The 18545-nt window shown below is 45.4% G+C and overlaps 1 protein-coding gene across 11 annotated transcripts in view; it reads right to left on the bottom strand.

The window, feature by feature from the left end:
- The window catches only part of Eml1 (EMAP like 1), a 155132-nt gene that overhangs the window by 39468 nt on the left and 97119 nt on the right, over positions 1-18545 (bottom strand). For 9 of the 11 annotated variants that reach the window (XM_076921219.1, XM_076921217.1, XM_076921221.1 and 6 more), the window contains exons 3-4: positions 14174-14306; positions 4859-4990 (exon numbers count right to left, since the gene is read on the bottom strand). In XM_076921219.1, coding sequence (XP_076777334.1) covers positions 4859-4990; positions 14174-14306 — 265 coding nt within the window. The remainder of the gene's footprint in view (positions 1-4858; positions 4991-14173; positions 14307-18545) is intronic. The other 2 variants (XM_076921223.1, XM_076921225.1) reach the window with 1 other exon arrangement.

Raw genomic sequence — 18545 nt, forward strand, 5'->3', positions numbered from 1 at the left:
CCACAACATGGGTGCTGGGAATGGAACCTGAGGCCTGTGCAATAGCAGAAAGCGTTCTTAACCGCTGAGCCCCACACTCTCCGGCCCCACACTCTCTGCTCTTGACTGTGGCTGTTATCTCTGTGTGTTTAACTTCCTCACGTTCCTGCCTGTGACTTTCCCTGAGTGACAGACCCTAACCTGGAACTGTAAACGGAAAGAGTTGCTTTCTCATCACAGCAAGAGCAACAAAACTCGGACAGTCCCCAAGAAGAGAAACACTGGCTGTGGGGAGAATTGTGAGGTAACATGGATCCTGAGACCTAGGACAGAGCAACAGTAATCATAGCTACGCATGGCAACTGCAGGTCATCCTGGTGTGGAGGATGCTCTGGAGAAGACTTTATTCAATCTTCGTAACACCTATGAGGTAGATACTATTTTTATGCTGAAGAATCCACCCCTGCCCCTACCCCCATTCTCCAATCTAGTAATTTAGAACCATAGAACACAAAATGGCAGAGCCAGGATGGAGACTTAGGTGTGACTGTCAGAAGACATCATTTTAACCTCCTCTCGTCCTCATTAAGAGGAAATGTTTTCTGGGCACCTACTATGTGCCGCAGCATTGTTAAAGATGTTGACTTAATCTGACTGCTTGAGAAAAACCTTGTTGGCATCAAATATCATGTCACATTTCTGCAATCTCAGTACTTGAAAAATTGAGGCAGGATTGTGGGTATCACACCTGCTGGGCTACAGAGCAAGTTCTGGTTGGGGATGTGGAAAGTGTCTCGTGAGCCTTGCATTGCCACTGATACTATAGGGGACCTTCAAGTCCTCTCAGGATTTTTTTTTTTTTTTTTTTTTTTTTCAGAATCAGGTAACTTGTGAAATAAAGCAACTCTAAAAGAGAAGAAACAAATAATATCCTGCTGGGAAACAGAAGAGACAGGCATAAGGGGTTCGTTGTCAGGGCCAGGGATAGGATAAGGAGCCAGGAGTTCTTTAACTGGATGCTGAGGTCAAAGGTCACCACTAGGCTAGCAGTATAGAAGCTAAACAATTGGGCTTTAGGGACTGGAGGAAGCAGTCAAAGGAGAAAAGCATGGCCTGTATATCTCTGAGAAGGAAGAGAGGCCAGCCCAGCCGTCCTCAGCGCGCTGTGAAGCAACAGGGCGGCTGCACAGAGGAGCAGGGGTTGGGTCTTAGAGAATACTTTGATTTTCCCTTCAAATTATTTGACTCCAAAGACTGACAGTGTATATGTATGTGATAACAAAGTTTCTAACAGATGGCTCGGGAGTTCTTACGCTACAAAAGCAGTCCATTGCAACAAGCTGTAGACGGACACATAGTATCTTAATTATGGGGTTGATACATCTCTATGGGGGAGGGGTTAGAAGGGAAACACTTTCACTTTCTCAGTCTAGCAACATACAATGTAAACTGTGTTTCTAAACTTATAACTAAGTAACCACTAAGTAAACCAAACTAAGTAACTTTTTTAAAGTTAAAAAGTTTCCTTAGTGGATTAGTGCACCAGCTACATCACACCATTCTTTCAGAATGTTATTGCTGACTCCCTTTTTAAATTTAATAAGTACTTCATGGTGACAAGACTCATTATGTAATCATTAATATTCATTTGCCATGAATATTACATAAAGTAAAATATTACATTGCCCTACGTTGCTTTTATCTCTAATGGAAGCATTGTCAGTAGAGAGATTAAATACCGTTTAAGTCCCAAGGCTGCTTAGAGGCAAAAAGATTTTAAATGTTAAACAGCAGAAGACGGAAGATGAAGATTGTACGGCGTCACGGGAAAAACTCTCAACTCCTTCGATCACTTCTAAAGCAAGTGGGACACTGGGACACGGGGCAAAGACATGGAAAACATAATAAAGACTACAGCTTTAAGGAAAAGAGGCGCACACATGGCTTGACAGACACTTATTTTCTTCTCAACAGTGAGGAGCTGCATGAAGCCTACAGAACTGTCCTATAGATGCTGAGGACTGCGGATGCCAGTGTGACATTCTTGCACATAGCTTGTTTGCACATGGGACGTGACACACTGACCGTTATGGCTACTGACCCGTGACGTCTGAGTCCACAGATCAGGGCGGAGCCCAAGTTCTCTGTGTGACGTCAGTGCATTTCCACCTATCAAACTGGTCAGTGTACCGCTACAGGAGCCTGGGAGGCAGCTGGGAGGATCATGGCGTGGGCCCTCCGTTTCCTGAGTCACAGTTAGATTTTATCAAAATCTGGGTTGTACTCAATGGCCTGGGTCATTCATACAAATGTAATTAAACTTGGCAAACCAAAGAAAAGAGCAGTCACTTCAGAAGTGGCCCGAAGTCATCAGTCACCTTCACTTTACACACGAGGAAGAAATGGCTGAGAATTTCGGAACACTTCATGCATTATTTTTCTGTGCACTGCCAACCTAACATAGATGACCCTTGACTGAGCACCAAGCATGCCATTGGGTGTTCTCTTCCCATTTAGTACCCTAGGAGCCAAAAGAATGAGACACAAATGTCTCAAAATCACGGAGGAAAAGCCGGGGCTCTCAAACGTGAAGACATCCAGATCTTTCCATGTGCTTTCCATTCTGCTTCACGGCCTACACAGAAACTGAGGAGGCACATCTTTTCAGATGGGAGACAGCCACCTAAGGTGACTCCCTGGAGCTCACAGCCCCAACAAGAGGAGAACCCAGCCTGTCTTCACCCTTCACCACCGGAAGTCACGGTAGAATCCACAGGGCTTGGGGGAGGGGTCCCTAGGCTTTTCTCTGTATTAGCCTGGAGTCCAAGAGTTCTTCAGTAGGCCTCTGTGAGGCCACCGCTGGAGCTGCTCATGTGGAGAAAGGAATGATGTGGAGATCTGGGCCGGGCAGTGCCCACATTGCCAACTTGACTCTTATGACTATCCCAGTAGGTGGCTCAAAGTATTCACCAGTGCCAGTGGGAACCCAAGTATCCTCTCTGAACCCACTGGTGACAGAATGGCTGGGGTGGTCTCTTGGTTTCAATGGGATGGAGGGTTTGGTTCCAAGCGAACACTCACAGTGGCCAGGATTATTTTTAGAAGATGATTTGCAAGCAGTCCCATTCTCTCGTTTCCAAATCAAAATTCCTTCCCGTGGCATTTCTCAAAAAAAATCCCTTTGTAAATATCCTTCATGGAAATATTTACCGAGTACATTAAGCAAAGCCATGGGATTTAAAGGATAAGACAGATCTGGACTTTACACAGTGTAGATTCTTTCTGGAAATTCCTGATAAAAATCAGATGTTCATAGGACCTGCCAAAACACAGACATTTCAGGTCAGCGCCAACCTCAGCCTGAATTCCACACAGAGCAGCCTCGGGGTGGGCACTCGGCTGCCTCTGTGGCCACCTGGCCTCATTGCCAGGATCTTACCACCTCATTAGCATAAGATTAGCATAATCTTCCCCTAAGAAGCACTAACAGTCTGAGAAGAAGATGAGTTCATGGTTTCTGAAATTGTCAGTACGCGGTGGACTCAATTTACCACACAATTTAAGTCAGAGCTGTCAGGATTTTTAAAAATTGTTTTACTTTATGTGTATGGATGTTTTGCCTGTATGTTTGTCTGTGCACCATGTGTGTGCAGTGCCCAGGTAGAGGGTGTCAGAGCTCCTGGAGCTGAAGTTACAGGCTGTTGTGAGCTGCCACACAGGTTCTGGTAATCAAACCTGGGTCCTCTGGAAAAACAGCCAGTGGTCCTAACTACTGAGTCATCTCGTCTCTCCAGCCCTCCTCCTCCTCCTCCTTCTCCTTCTCCTCTTCTTCCTCCTCCTCTTCTTCTTCTGCTGCTTCTGCTTCTTCTTGTTGTTCTTCTTCTTGTTCTTGTCTTTCTCCTCCTCCTTTTTCTTCCTCCTCCTCTTTCTCTTCCTCTTCTTCCTCCTCCTCCTCTCCACCCCCTTCTTCTTTTTACAAAGATCCTCTTCAGAGCTAAAGCTGACACAGAGTTTAAGCATCCCTTTACAGGACTGAGTCCCCACAAAGTTTCAAACTTGGAAGCTCTTCAGCCTGTGGTTTGGAACCAACTGCGTTCTGACTAAGCCATCTCCTTACATGAACATCTCAAAGGAAGTTTAACCTCTGAAGCTGAGACTCCTTCCTGGACTCCACAGAAAAGAAAAACTAAAACCAGAGCCTGGTGAGAATGAGGCCGCGCTAGGCGGAAAGGCACAGGAACCCCACTGACCCAACACGTTCTTAAATCACAGCTTTCTGTGAGTAAAATGTTAGTGTGCGTTTCACAAATTTATCATAACCTGCTGTGCAAACTCATAGAAACTTCAAAGTTAGGAGTAAAGCAGAGAACAGGAAAACTCAACGGGAAAATGGTTCGCATTTCTGGTGTTAGCTCACTATTAAAAATGGAGTAAACATAAAAATCTCAGAAAATATTGCGACAAGCTTTAAACAGAGATAAGTTTAAGATTAACTTGGGAAGGTATATTGGAGATAGGTGCTACCACCCCTGGAAATTCAGATCCACTTCCTGGGCTAATTTCTTAGACATTGCTTTACTACCATCATCAGCATCAGCATCAGCATCAGCATCAGCATCACCACCATCCATCATCATCATCATCATTATCATCATCATCATCATCATCATTTCAGACACTGGGGGCTGGAAGTCTAAGTTATACTTTTCAGGATATGACCTGTGAGTGCCAGCTACCCCACACCTACGAATGCAATCTCGGAAGGCCTGGTTCTCAGATGTAGGCTTGACTTGTCAAGAGGGATCTTCTGAGTTGTCCCGTGGGTAGAGTCGTCCCTTGGGTAATAAATGGAAGGTGCAGCCAGCAGGGCCCTCCTTACCTCTCACTGTTCTTCTTGCCACTGGAGGAGCTGCTGGTAGAACCCGTGCGGTTCCGGCTTCCTTTGGAGTCCCCGGAGCTCTCCCTCCGGCCGCCTGGAGACACACGTTCCGAAGAGCTGGTCCTATTGATGCTGCAGGAAGGGCAGGCGGATGAGAACAGAGTTTTCTCAGTGGACAGTCCTTCGCTGCCAAGGGTACTGAGGGCACACGGGCACACGCTCAGATTACCATACTGCTGAGTGACATTTAAAACAGAGGGATCTGGAATCCTTACTACGGAGGTCAGAAGGCTCCCACTGGGTCACCTGGAATCCACACCTCTGCACACCATTGTGACTGAGGCAAGAGACGCAGTTCAGAGTCATAGCTCATAGGGTTAACTGAGGGAAAGACCCCAATATACTGTAGGAGGGCTTTGAAGTTCAGGAACCTATCATTGGAAGATGCTATTGGCATTGTTCCTCAGGAGACATTTAGCAATGCCTGGATCACAACTTAGGGGAGGGGGCTGCTACTGAAGTGCTGGGTAGAGGCCAGAAAAGCTGCCGATTGCACTACAGTGCACAGGGCATCCCTCAGCAGGGGCAGCCAAAGCAACAGCAGGAGAACTGGTATCAGAACCATACCAGGGACAAAAGCAGACGGAGCACCACAGGTCATGGCAGAAGCTTTTGTCACAGGTGACAGGTTTATTTATAGGCTCAGCCCCCATAAGAACTCAGCTTCAGGACATATAATGAGCACAAAGTGACAGAAATATGTTTAGGACCATATCAGAACCTGTTGGGAATTCTGCCCTAATCCTGAATGAAAATCCATTTCGTGATTTACAATATTTAAGGCTGTAACTCAAACAGCGATTTAAGTGTTATTTTTATTTATAATTATATATATGTACATGCACTGTGTGTGTGTGCACGCGCAGGCGCACGTGCATGTGTGTACACAGCTATATGTGTATAGTGGCCATTGGAGGCCAGAAGAAGGTATTGGATCTCCTGATGCTAGAGTTCAGGATGCCGTAAGCCACTCAATGTGAGTACTGGGGACCAAATTCTTAAAGAGCAGCCAGTGCTTGTAGCCACTGATCTGGTCTCTCCAGCCCCAAACAGCAATTTTAACTGTGTGTGTTAACACATTCTAACACAATAGAATCCAAAGGTGTGTTATTAGACACTTCCATGCTGAGGAAAGACAGCGAGAAAATGCTGATGCAGACATTCTGTATTTGTAGGAGCAGGAAACTCCGTGTACATAGTAAAAAGCATCACAGCACGTAGCATATAACAGCCTTGAATCTGAGTGGGGGGCACTTTGAGCAAAGTTCCCGGCATTGCGAGCATGAGGGCATGCACACTGCAAGTGTACACTGTGTGCTCAGAGCTAAGGCTGCAGTGAAGTCACACAAGGCGACATTGGTGAGCGTTGCCAGAAATTATTCATTTTGCACTGGATTCTGGGTTAATTTTTGCTTGCCGGTTGTTCAGAAATCTTTTACTCTTTTTTTTTACTCAGGATCCCCTCATTCAGTCACTGACAATCACACGTGGTCATCACCCACAGCTGAAGGTATGCACTAGGAGAGAGCAATCAATGTATGGGAATCCCAGCCAGGTATGGTGGCACACACCTTTAAACGCTGCACTTGGGAGACAAAGGCAAGAAGATCTTTGTGAGTTCAAGGCTACCCTGTTCTACAAAGTGAGTTCCAGGACAGTCAGGGCTGTTGCACAGAGAAACCCTATATTGAAAAATATACATTATATTTATGTACGCGCTCGCGCGCGCGCACACACACACACACACACACACACACACACACACACACACACTCAGGAATCCCATAGACACAACAAAGAGCCAAGCGGTAGTGAAGACTGAGTGTCCCCTCCCAGAGCATCCAGTGTTTCCATCCTCCAAATTCACCCACTGAAACTGACCCTCTGTGCCACAGAGGGAGGGAAGAGTGTAGGGAGAGCCCTGATGAATGAGGTTAGCATAAAAAGTGCCCAAGAGAGCCCTCTCATCTCTGACCACCGTATCAGGACACAGTGAGAAGGTACCAGGCTGCCACTCAGAAGAGCGTCTTTCCTTTCTTTCTTCTTTCAGACAGACGCACAGACAGCAGGAAGAGAGAGGGAAAGAAAAACAGCAACACCAGCGGTTGGTTTCATAAAAAGATCAACAAAATCCAAATACCTCTAGAAAAACAAATGGGAGAAGACAGAGGAGGCTTAAGCAACCAAGGGTGAAGAATGAGAGATTACAGTGACAAGTGATGTCACCCCAGAGATACACAGAATTACAGAAGGCTGCTATGAATAATTGCACGCTAGCTGAGCTGGAGAATCTAGAGGGAGTGGATCTGATCCTAGAAATACATAACGTAATAAGAATGAATCATAAAGAAATTAAAAATATGAACAGGCCTATAATTAGCAAGAAACTGAGCAGCAATAAAAAAAAATGCCTACAGAAAAAGGAGAGCTCAAGACCAGTTGGCTTCACGGGAGGACCCTATCAAATAGCAGAAGAATAGTTAGCATCAATTTTCCTTTTTGGAGCTGACAGGGACAGAAGAATTGCTGATTTCGTTCTATGTGACAAGTATCGCTCTGATACTGAAGCCAGACAAATCTACTAAAAGAAAAGAGAAATAAAGACCAATATCCTCGAATTTCAAAGACTAAACAAAACAAACTGAGACTTATAATGTGATTTCAAAGGTGTTTCGAAGAATCAAAATCAATCAGTGTAATGGCCACATTAATAAAGAGCGAATATCACACAGCCATCTCAATTAGTGCCGAAAAAGCCCTTGACGGTCAGTGGGTCAGTGGGTCAGTGGGTCAGTGGGTCAGTGGGTCAGTGGGCTGGTGAGGTGGCTCAGTGGGTAAGGGTGCTTGCCATTCAAGCCTAGAAACTTCAATATGCCCAAGCCAGGGACCCACATGGTAGAAGGAGAAAAAAAAAAAAAAAAAAAACCTCCTATAAGTTTTTTTCTAACCCCCTTCATGCATACTGTGGCACGCACACACGCCTGCAAAACAACAGTAAATAAAATGTAATAAAAATAATTTTTAAAAAAGCATAAAAAAAAACCTTTCACGATAAAGACACTCAAAGAACTGGGAACAGAAACAAACTACTCCCCGTGGAGCAGAAGCCATACAGGAAACCACAACTAAGTTACTCAAGAAGGGAAGGCTGAAAGTGTTCTCTCCAACAGAGGGAAGCAAGCAGCCAAACTCACTGTATCCAACACAGCACTAGAAATCCTCACCACAGCAGTTAGACAAGAAAAACACAAACCACCCGTGGTGGAAAGGCACAAGTGCACCTCTGTAGACAGCACGTGCTAATGAGTGTGCAAACAAAAAATAAAAGCCACAGAACGTTAAAACCCACCCACCCACACACAAACTATGTAGGGTGAGTGAAGTCCTGGGTGGATGTGTGTTGTTTGTCACAGGCACAAACATGTCAAGGGTCTCAGTGTTTCGGCCCCATGACAGGGGCAGAGCCTTCCTTGGGTCCATGTGCAGATGGTGACGGTGTGTGAAGGAAATGTTTTGTAACTTTCTTCCTGAGTTTCACCTGAAGACAGCTCCTACCAAGATTCGCTAATCCTGCCTCTTTATTGCTCTGGACACAATAACCCTGACTCCTTGACATCTGTAGGTGATAACCCCACTCCTTGTTCAGATGTATTTGTGCTATAATCTTGCCTCCCTGTTTACTTTTACACAACAAACACCTTAAACTTCCACAGTGCTGACGCATCTCTATACAAGGGCCTGGACCACCTGACCCCAGCTTTTCTGTGTCTGTGTGTCTGTCTTTATTCATTCCCTCAGAGCCCCGGTCCACTCTATCTCCAGAGCTGTACAGGATGACGCACAACAAATAAACAACTTCAGCAAAACTTCAAGATCTAGAAAAATCAACACACAAAAGCCAGGTGTATTTCCTTCCTGAAAGGAAACGGAGAGAACCTTTCTACTTACTGCATTAGAAATGGCTACTTGGGAACAAGGTTATCTTACAAGGCAAAGGACACGCATACTATGAAGCCATATAATTTTACTTAAAAAAAAAAAAAAAAAAAAAGATACAAATAATTTTAATTAAGATATAAACAAATAGAAAGACCATGCTTGTAGAGTAGAAGACACAGCGGCCATTTTACTTAAAGCACTCTACAGATTCAGTGCAATCCTTATTAAGACTTCAAAGGTAATTGTGCTGGTTAGTTTTTGACACCTTGACACACGCTAGAGTCACCATGGAAGAAGGAGCCTCCACTGAGGAGTTGCCTCCCTCAGAATAGCCAGTAGGCATGTCTACATGTGGGGCCTTTCCTTCCTTCCTTCCTTCCTTCCTTCCTTCCTTCCTTCCTTCCTTCCTTCCTCCCTCCCTCCCTCCCTCCCTCCCTCCCTCCCTCCCTCCCTCCCTCTCTCTCTCTCTCTCTCTCTCTTTCTTTCTTTCTTTCTTTCTTTCTTTCTTTCTTTCCCCCAAGATGGTTTCTCTGTAGCCCTGGCTGTCCTGGAACCCACTTTGCAGAGATGTTGGCCTTGAACTCACAGAGATCCACCTGACTCTGCCTCCTGAGGGCATTTTGTTGTTGTTGTTGTTGTTTTTGATTAATGATTGATTTGGGAAGGCCAAGCTTACCATGGGTGGTGCCATAGTTCTGCAGGTGGTCCTGGGTTGTAAAGGAAAGCAGGCTGAGCAAGCCAGTAAACAGCATTCCTCTACCAACTCTGCCTCAGTTCCTGCTGCCTTAAAAGCCTATCCTGGTTTCCTGTGCTTGGAAGACAAATAAACCCCTTCTCTCCCAAGCTGCCTCAACGTGTTTATCACAGCAACAGAAAGTCAAGCAGGTTTGCAGAAACACAAGACAGGGCTGAGGGAGGGAATAAAGAGGAAAGCCTTGTACCTCCTGAGTTAAACCTGCCGTGAGAAAGACATCACAATATGGGCATCCAAGATGGTTTTATTAGAGACCAGAGGTTCAGAAGAGTGAATTCAGAAATGAACCCTTGCATATCTAGACAAAAGATTGCAATAAAGATGTCAAGACTACCCACTGGACAAACGACAGTCTCTTTAACAAATGAATACTGGGAAACTGGAAATCCCATGCAGAGGGATGAGGGCAGGCCTTTGTCTTACAGGAAGTCTAAAAATTACCTTAGAAGGGACTAATGACCTACTATTAACACCTACAACCAACACACCCCTAGAAAACAATACAGGGGAGAAGGCTTAGAAGGTGGGATCTTGCAGTGGTTTCTTGAATAGACACCAAGGGCATACAGTCTGCCCATCAGCCCAAAATCTGCTCGTCCTTAGAGCCTGTTGACGTCAACGCAAAGGATCAAGCAAATGTTCATCAGAGTGGAAGGGCGATGTAGGAAGAGTAACACCCACTGCAAGTCACACACTAACACGTGGTGAGTATTCAACATATAAGGAAACTCTACAGTTGCACCACAACGGCTACTCCAATTAAAATACAGGTAGGTGTGTGGTCACACGCCTGCCTGTAAACCCAACACCATGGAAAACCACAAGTATCAGGACAGCCTGGGCTATATAGCCAGACATTGTCTCAAGAAGTATAAATAGGAAAATATAAGTACATAGGTAAAGGTGTTGGACAGAGTTCTTTGAAGATGAATAACCATATGAAAAAACCATATGAAAAAAAATGAAAAAACCATATGAAAAAAAAATGATGTCTATCACTCAATATAAGAGATACGGGGGCTAGCAAGATGGCTCAGTGGGTAGACCTATCTGCCTCCAAGCTCGATGGACACAGTTCCATCCTGGGGACCCACATGGTGGGAGGGAGAACCGACTCCTTCAAGTTTTCCTTTGACATACACTAACAGGCCATGACAAGATACACACACACACACACACACACACACAGGCACACACACAGGCACACTCATACAAATAAAACCCAAACAAATAGAAATGTAATTTTAAAAAAACTGCAAGGGCAAGTGTAGTTACCTATACATTTAATCCCAGAACCGGACCAGCATGATGGCTGTGTGGGTAAAGACACTTAGGACCAAGCTGACGAGCAGAGTGCCATCCCCAGGGCCCACATGGTGGGGGTGGGGGAGGGAGAATTGAGCTGTACAAGTCATACTCTGACCTCTCGTGGACAACCATGGCATGTTGGCATGTGTATGGTGCTACACGCGTGTGCGCGCACACTTTATTAATTTTATAATTAAATTAGCCAAAACAGAGTCAGAGGGAAGAGGGATAGCGTCAGGGGCTGCAGGGATGGAGAGTTGAAATATTTCATGGATAGAGAGATTCCATTTTGAGAGATGGAAAGTTCTGCTGCACAGGAATGTACTGCTGGACGGCAAATTTAATGTCAGGTAGCTTTTATTAAAATAAAAAAAATAACAGGTTAAAGCCCTGAAACTTACAGAAAAAAGGTCATTTTTGTTGGTCTTACAGCTAGAGGGTCAAAGTGCTACCTGCCACTGTCAGAATAATCCAAAGGACATTTTGTGTTAGTTATTTAAAAAAAAAATGGATGATTCAAGCAAAGATGGAAAGATATAACATGTGGCTAAGTATAGCACTTTAAAAGGGTTTTGTTGTTTTGCTTTTGGTTGTTTTGGGGTTTGTTTTTTTCTTGTTTGTTTGTTTGTTTTTGTTGGTCTTTGTTTTTGTTTTGTTTTGTGGTTTTGGTTTTGTTTGGTTTGGTTTGGTTTTTCATGACAGGATCTCTCCATGTAGCCCTGGCTGTCCTAGAGTGCTGGGATTAAAGGTGCGTGGCACCACCACCCAGCTGCACTTGAAAGTTTTAAAAAGCGATGTAAGGAGAATCTGCTTGGCGAAGGGTGGGACATTCTGATTAATTCTATATATATTTCAAAGATGTCCTAACTGAACACCATCCACGTCAGGCCTGACAGAATTGATTTGGTACCAGTTGTACCTCGTCACCTTTGGCCTCCTTACAATGACTCTCCATCTGAACTCTGACCCAGTCGCTCCTCACTTCTCCAACCCAAACCTTAGCACAATCCCCAGCTGCCAACACCAGGGACACAGGAAGTTGTCCACTCAGCACTTATTTTTTTTTCCTAAAGTCAGCAACTATTGACACTCTTTGGACAGCCAGATGATACCATTGGCCCTGATAAAAGCAGAGTCCCCAAAAGGTTGAAATGGGTCCCACAGGCACCTTCTTCTTCTCCCATGGATCTGTCAGTGACCGTGATGCTGAGTTTTAATTATCAACTTGACACAATCAAAATAAAGAAGAGAGTCTGAGGGGGGTTGCCTGGGCTGTGCAGTCCCATGGGCATGCCTGTGGGGGATTTTCTGAACTGGGTCAGTAGAGGTTGAAAGACCCACTTTCAGTGGGAGCAGCTCCATTTCATGTGCTGGGCCCTGGCAAGCAAGCACGAATTCTCTCTGTTCTTGGCTCTGGGTGTAACTAGCTGGTTTCCTTGACTCTCCCAAAGTGATGGACTGCAGCCTGGAATTATGAGCTAAAATTGACTTTTATTCTTAAGTTGCTTATGCTCGGAGAATTCTATCACAGCAACAGGAAACCGAGCTGGGATGGCGATAAAATACTCCATGTACCTTGTCAAGCCTCTTCTGTGTCTCACCTGATGGACAGGGAGGTCAGGGCTGTCCCAGAGAGCCATTACCTCAGTTAGAAGAAAGTAGGCACAGACCCAACAGCCACAGGGGCACCCATCATATACTAGCACGTTTCCTGGGGTTAGGGGTACACAGGCATCCAGCCTCTGCTGAGACAAAGGCATGCCCTGGGCCCAGAAGGCATGGCTGGGGTTAACAGCCATCTTCTTGGTAGTAACCTCAAGAGTAAACTAGAGGAAATGACAAATGAAGGTGACAACTAGGTTCCTATTCTAGGGCACAGAGGCAGCAGGGGTAGCACATAGGTGTCCTCCAAGCACTTTAGGACCCATATCTAAATCCTCAGTGTCCCTAAGGCCATTAGTATTTTAGTGAACTCCACAGGTTTGCTGTATTCTTTGTGTGGTATGTGGGAGTGATGTGTGTGTGTGTGTGTGTGTATGCTTGATTTATGTGGGTATGTATGTATGTGTGCTTGGTGTGTGTGTAGTATATGTGTGTGCACATGGGGGTGTAGTATGTACGTAAATGTGTGTGCTTGATGTGTGTGCATGTTTCATGTATGTTTGTGTATTTGCCTGGGGGGGTTATGTTGGGGGTATGTGTGTGTATATAGTGTGTATGTATTGTGGTGCATTTGTGTGTGTGTGTGTGTGTGTGTGTGTGTGTGTGTGTGAGGGCTTGGGGGTATGTGTGTGTATATAGTGTGTGTGTGTGTGTTATGGTGTGGTATGTGTGTGGTGTGGTATTTGTGTTTGTGTGTGTTGTATCTGTGTTTATATGTGTGTACACATGCATGTGGTAGAAATCAGGAGTCTTCCTTGATTGTGCTTGACCTTATTCACTGAGGCAGGGCCTCTCAGTCGATCCTAGAGCTCACTGATGAGGCTAGGCTGGCTAGGCTGCTTGGTGCAACTCCTGCCTTTGCTTTCCAGCTGCCTTACCCACCCGGCATTTACATGGGATCCTGGGATCTGAACTCTGATCCTTATGCTTGCTGCTTGCATAGAGAATGTTTTAGCCTGTGCACCATTTCCCTAGCTCTCTGTTAGATTCTCACGACACACCTGAGGTGGCGTTTCAGAGGAATTTCTTCAAAGCTAGCTACACTATAAAATGAATGAGCACTTAACTTTCTACAGTCTAAAAATTAATGCTGATTATAAAAGACAACATTGAAATGTAATAGTCAATAAGTCACCAAAAAAGTTGACCATGAACTGTGATCTATCTGAAAATGTGGAGAATCCCCCTTCTAGGCACCATTCAAAAGTATGAGTTTACCTAAATCTTACCAATAAAACGCAAAGGTTCCTATGGTGATATGAGTTTTGCTATGTTGCATGTAGGGATGTGGGTTGAAATCCCAGTTGTTGTTGTTGTTGTTGTTTTAAATAAAGAATGGCAAGTAAAAATACTTACCCCATACTATGTCTTGGCTGAGACTTCATAAGTACAACCTTAGATATGAAGCAGATACTGAGTTACCTACCATTCACGGATGGCAACACATCAAAACCTAGCCTTCTACAAGCCTCAAATCAGATGAGACCACAAGCATCTTATGAGAAAGGAGTGCTCCCTTTAGACCCCTTAAAGAGCTGCTTTGAGAAGTTTGGTGTGTGTGTGTTGGGGGGGGGGTCCTTCAAGTAGCCTACCTTTTGGTTACCGGCACAACCGTTTCTTTCCTGGACCCCGAGGGGGATGGGAGGGAGGCACTGGGTTTCTTTGGTAACACGGTGCCATTGTTGACGGTGGTTCTTAACGGCAGGGTCTGCCCCAGTGGTCTCGCTGCAAGAGAAGCATAGGATGAAGTCAGAACTTTGCCCACTGCAGCAGTAACACCTCACAGAACCAAACTGCCCAGGTGATTTCAATTCTAGAAGCCAGCAGTAGTGGCAGGGGTACAAAGGCAAGTGGTGGGACTTTCAGCAGTGATGACTGAAGTATGACTCTAGGTAGCATCCTCTCACCCCACAAAGATATTAACTCACAAGCAATGAAAAACACAAAGCTGAACATCTCCAGAAGCAAGCTCTGAAGGACCTTTTGTTGTTGTTGTTCTTTTTTTTTTATATTTTATTTACATTTCAGATGCCATCCCCTTTCCCCATTTCCCCTCCCTAGAAAACCCCTATCCCATGCCCCCTTTTCCTTTTTGCTTTTATACATTTTTTTTTTTTTAAAAAAAAAGGTTAATCAAAGGTTTTATAAGTTTGGTAATGCTCAAGCAGAAGTGTAACCCAATACCCAACCTAGATATATAAACTATCTTTGACTGGTGGAGACACATGAACATCTGCCTCCATGCCCCCCCTTTCTCTCTCTTTCTCTCTCTCATCACCTAGCTTCACCCTTCCTGTTAAAATAAAACTTTTCTCTCAAAATGCAATTAGAACATAGTTATTCCTAATTGTACCAGTGAGGTACAAGATAGTCCTAATACCCAGTCCATCATTTTGTTGACTAACCAGAACTCTGAAGGACTTAGTAACCTCCTGCTCCTCCTCCCCTGCTCCTCTTCCTCCCCTTCTCCTCCTCTTGCTTTCCTCCCCCCTTCTTCCTTCCCTCCTCCTCTTCCTGCTCCTCCTCTGTTCCTCCTCCTGCTCCTCCTCCTGCTGCTCTTCAGCTCTTGCTGCTCCAGCTTCCCTGCTCCCCCTTCTCAGTTCCTGCAGTTCCTTCTCCTGTTCTTTCTCCTCTCTTCCTCCCCTTCTCTTCTCCTCCTCCTGCTCCCCCTCCACTTCCTAGTCTCCATGCCTCCCAAGCACTTACATCACGGATGTGCGCCACTGTGTCCAGCACACACAGTGATGGGGATCAAATCCAGGGCTTGCGTAGGCTACATAAGCACTCAACCAACCGAGCTACTTCCCCAGTGCAACGACACTTCTGCTGTTTAAGATAGGGTGCTGTTCCGTTTTCATTTCTCTTCCTGATAAAATACTCAGACCAAAGGCAGCATCTCGGAAGACAGGGTGCATTTGGTTTACAGTTCCAGGTCACAGTGCATCACTGAGGGGAAGTCAAAGCTGGAACTCAAGCAGCCAGTCATGGCACGCCCACAGAAATGGGCAGAGAGAAGAGAGCAAGTCCACCACTGCATCTTCTCTCAGCTTTACTCTCTCCTAGTGTTCAAGACACCCTACCCGGGGATGGTGGTGTCACATGGACTGGATCCTCCTTCATCAATTGATAATCAAGACAATCTCTTATAGACATGGCCAAGGTCACAGACATGGCCAAGGTCACAGACATGGCCATGGGCCAACTTGCCCTAGACAATCACCTCTACAGTGATTGTAGTCAGCTAATAGTTAAACTCTCACGGGACTAGAGAGACAGCCCGGAGGCTAGGAGCACTGGTTGCTCCTGCAGAGGACTTGAATTCCATTCCTCAAATCCACACAGTGGCTCACAACCACCCACAACGACAGTTACAAAGGATCCAATACCTTCCTCTGACCTCCCAGGGCACCAGGCATACATGTGGTACATACACACAGACACAGACAAAACACTCTTACCTGTACATTTTTTTAAAAAATTAAACTAATAAATATCAAAAGCCTGACTGACCCATGGGGGACAAATTGACAAAGTGGGTCTCCTTAAGAACTTTACAAATTTTGGCAAAGAAATTTAAAGAGGACAGAAACACAAATTATAGGTTGGAAGAAAATGTGTGTCTGATATATCTGATAAATTATGTATCTGATAAAGAACTTGTACAGAGTGTAAGAACTCTGAAAATTCAACAGTAAGAACACAGATGGCCCAATTGTTTAAGATAGTGGACAAAAGATAAGAAGAGACCTCACGAAAGGTCTTCAGGTGACAAATGGACACATGAGAAGACGGCTAACATCACTGTCATTAGGAAAAACACTAATGAACAACTCTATCCAACTGTTCGAATGGCTGAAATCCCAAAACCAAAATGAAACACCAATTGCGAGCCAGGCAGAAGCCACAGGAACCCACGTGCTTTGATAACGAAATGATAAATGGTGCAGCTACTTTGGAAGGCAGTTTGGCAGTTTCTTATAAAGCTAAATATAATCTTACCATATGATCTGGTAATCATTCTGACACTAAGTATTTACCTAATTGTCTGAAAACGTATGTCTACACAGACCTGCATGTGAACGTTTATAGCAGTTTTAGTCACAATTGTCAAAAACTAGAAAGAACCAAGATGTCCTTCCATAGGTAAAATGGATAAGCAAGCTGGTCCACTCTACAGCAGACTGCTTCAGTGATCAAAGTAAGTGAACAGCCTGCAACACACGGGTTGGAAGTCCGAGTAAGTGTGATTGATTGTTAGTGTTAACTGTGCACTTGGCAGAGTCTAGAATCACCTGGTCCTGGGCATGCCTGTGGGGATTATCAATGAAGTGGGAAGACCTGCTCACTGTGGGCGGAACCATCCCCTGGCTGGGATCCTGAACTGTGCAACAGTAAAGAAATTAGGCTGGGTGGCAGTCTGTGTTCATTGCTCTCTGTTTCCTGATTGGGGACATAATGTGACCCGACAAATTCACCTGATCCCACCTACTTGGTGGTTTCCAGGTGACCTGGAGAACATGCTTGCTCCAGCACTGCTCTGTTCAGAAGTGGAGGGGAGGAAAGAGGAAGGGAGGGGAGAGGAGGGGAGGGGAGAGGAGGGGAGAGGAAAGTAGGGGAGGGGAAGGTCGGGAGGGTGGGGTCTGAGACTGCTTCTCTGCCCCACTGTCCAGCAATGTTCTGGAGCTCTGGGGTTCACACTGAGAACAGCTGGCTAGGGCACTGTCAACCTTGGATGTCCTCTTGTCCTTACCATCCTGGCTGTCACACCCTTCTCTGGGATTCCTATCAGGTATGTGACACCTATTTTTGGTTGTCAACTTGACATCTAGAATTAACTAAAATCCAAGCAGCTGGGTTCACCTGTGAGGGATTTTCTTTTATTATTATTAAATGGTTGGAAGTGGGAAGAACCACTATTTCTGTTGTTTTGTTCTGTTTTTCAAGACAAGATTTCTTGGTATAGCCCATACTCACTTTGTAGACCAGGCTGGTCTCAGACTCAGAGATCCACCTGCTTTTACCACCTGGGTTCTGGGATTAAAGGTGTGTGTCAACATGTCCGGCTGAGGAGAGACTCACTTTTAATGTGGATCTTTTGCATGAGAATATTCACCTTTAATCTGGGCCCCACCTTCTGGGGCAGCCCATATAAGGCCATGGAAGGAGGACAGCTTTTGCTGTCTGCCTGCTTCCTCCTGCCTCTAGCATGTCTACTTCTTCACTGACACTAAAGTCTACTTCACGGTCCCAGGATATACACAAGACCAGTTTAGACATCCGACCTCATGGACTGGATTCTTGGACTTTCTGTTGGTAGACAGCTGTCATTGGACTACCCGGACCACAGCCTGTAGAGTCATGGGAGAGGGGTCATCTAGACAGACAGACAGACACACACACACACACACACACACACTCATTGGACTACCCAGACCACAGCCTGTAGAGTCATGGTAGAGGGGTCATCTAGACAGACAGACAGACAGACAGACACACACACACACACACACACACACACACACACACTTCTATCCATGTGCTTTAATAGAATGGTCTACACCCAGCCCAGAGCCCAGGCTGAACACTGTGTCCCTTGGGAACAGAAATAAGCTGTCACCACTTGTAGCCCTCAAGGGCTGAGGCAGGGAGCGGTTAACAGAGCCTAGAAGAAAGCAGAGGTCCTTTCAGCAACACCAAGTGGAGAGACAGCTACACAGAGCGGTCCTCACAGGATCAGCATAATCATTCAGGTCTTATACTTTCATTTCCCAGCCCTCAATCCTGAAGGGGAGGGAGGTGGAGGCAGAGGAAGCCTGTGTGTGTGCTGACTCCAGCAGAGGCTGGAAGAGAAGGGACTCATAAAGGACTGAGAAGAGCAGTCCCACCTGTCATCACACTAAGAGTGCCACATCCGACTGGCTGCCTACTGACCGGTCTGCTTTATCAGCCATTGGCTTCTGAGGG

Source organism: Arvicanthis niloticus, chromosome 23, assembly GCF_011762505.2.
Source record: "Arvicanthis niloticus isolate mArvNil1 chromosome 23, mArvNil1.pat.X, whole genome shotgun sequence".
Classification (NCBI taxonomy): domain Eukaryota; kingdom Metazoa; phylum Chordata; class Mammalia; order Rodentia; family Muridae; genus Arvicanthis; species Arvicanthis niloticus.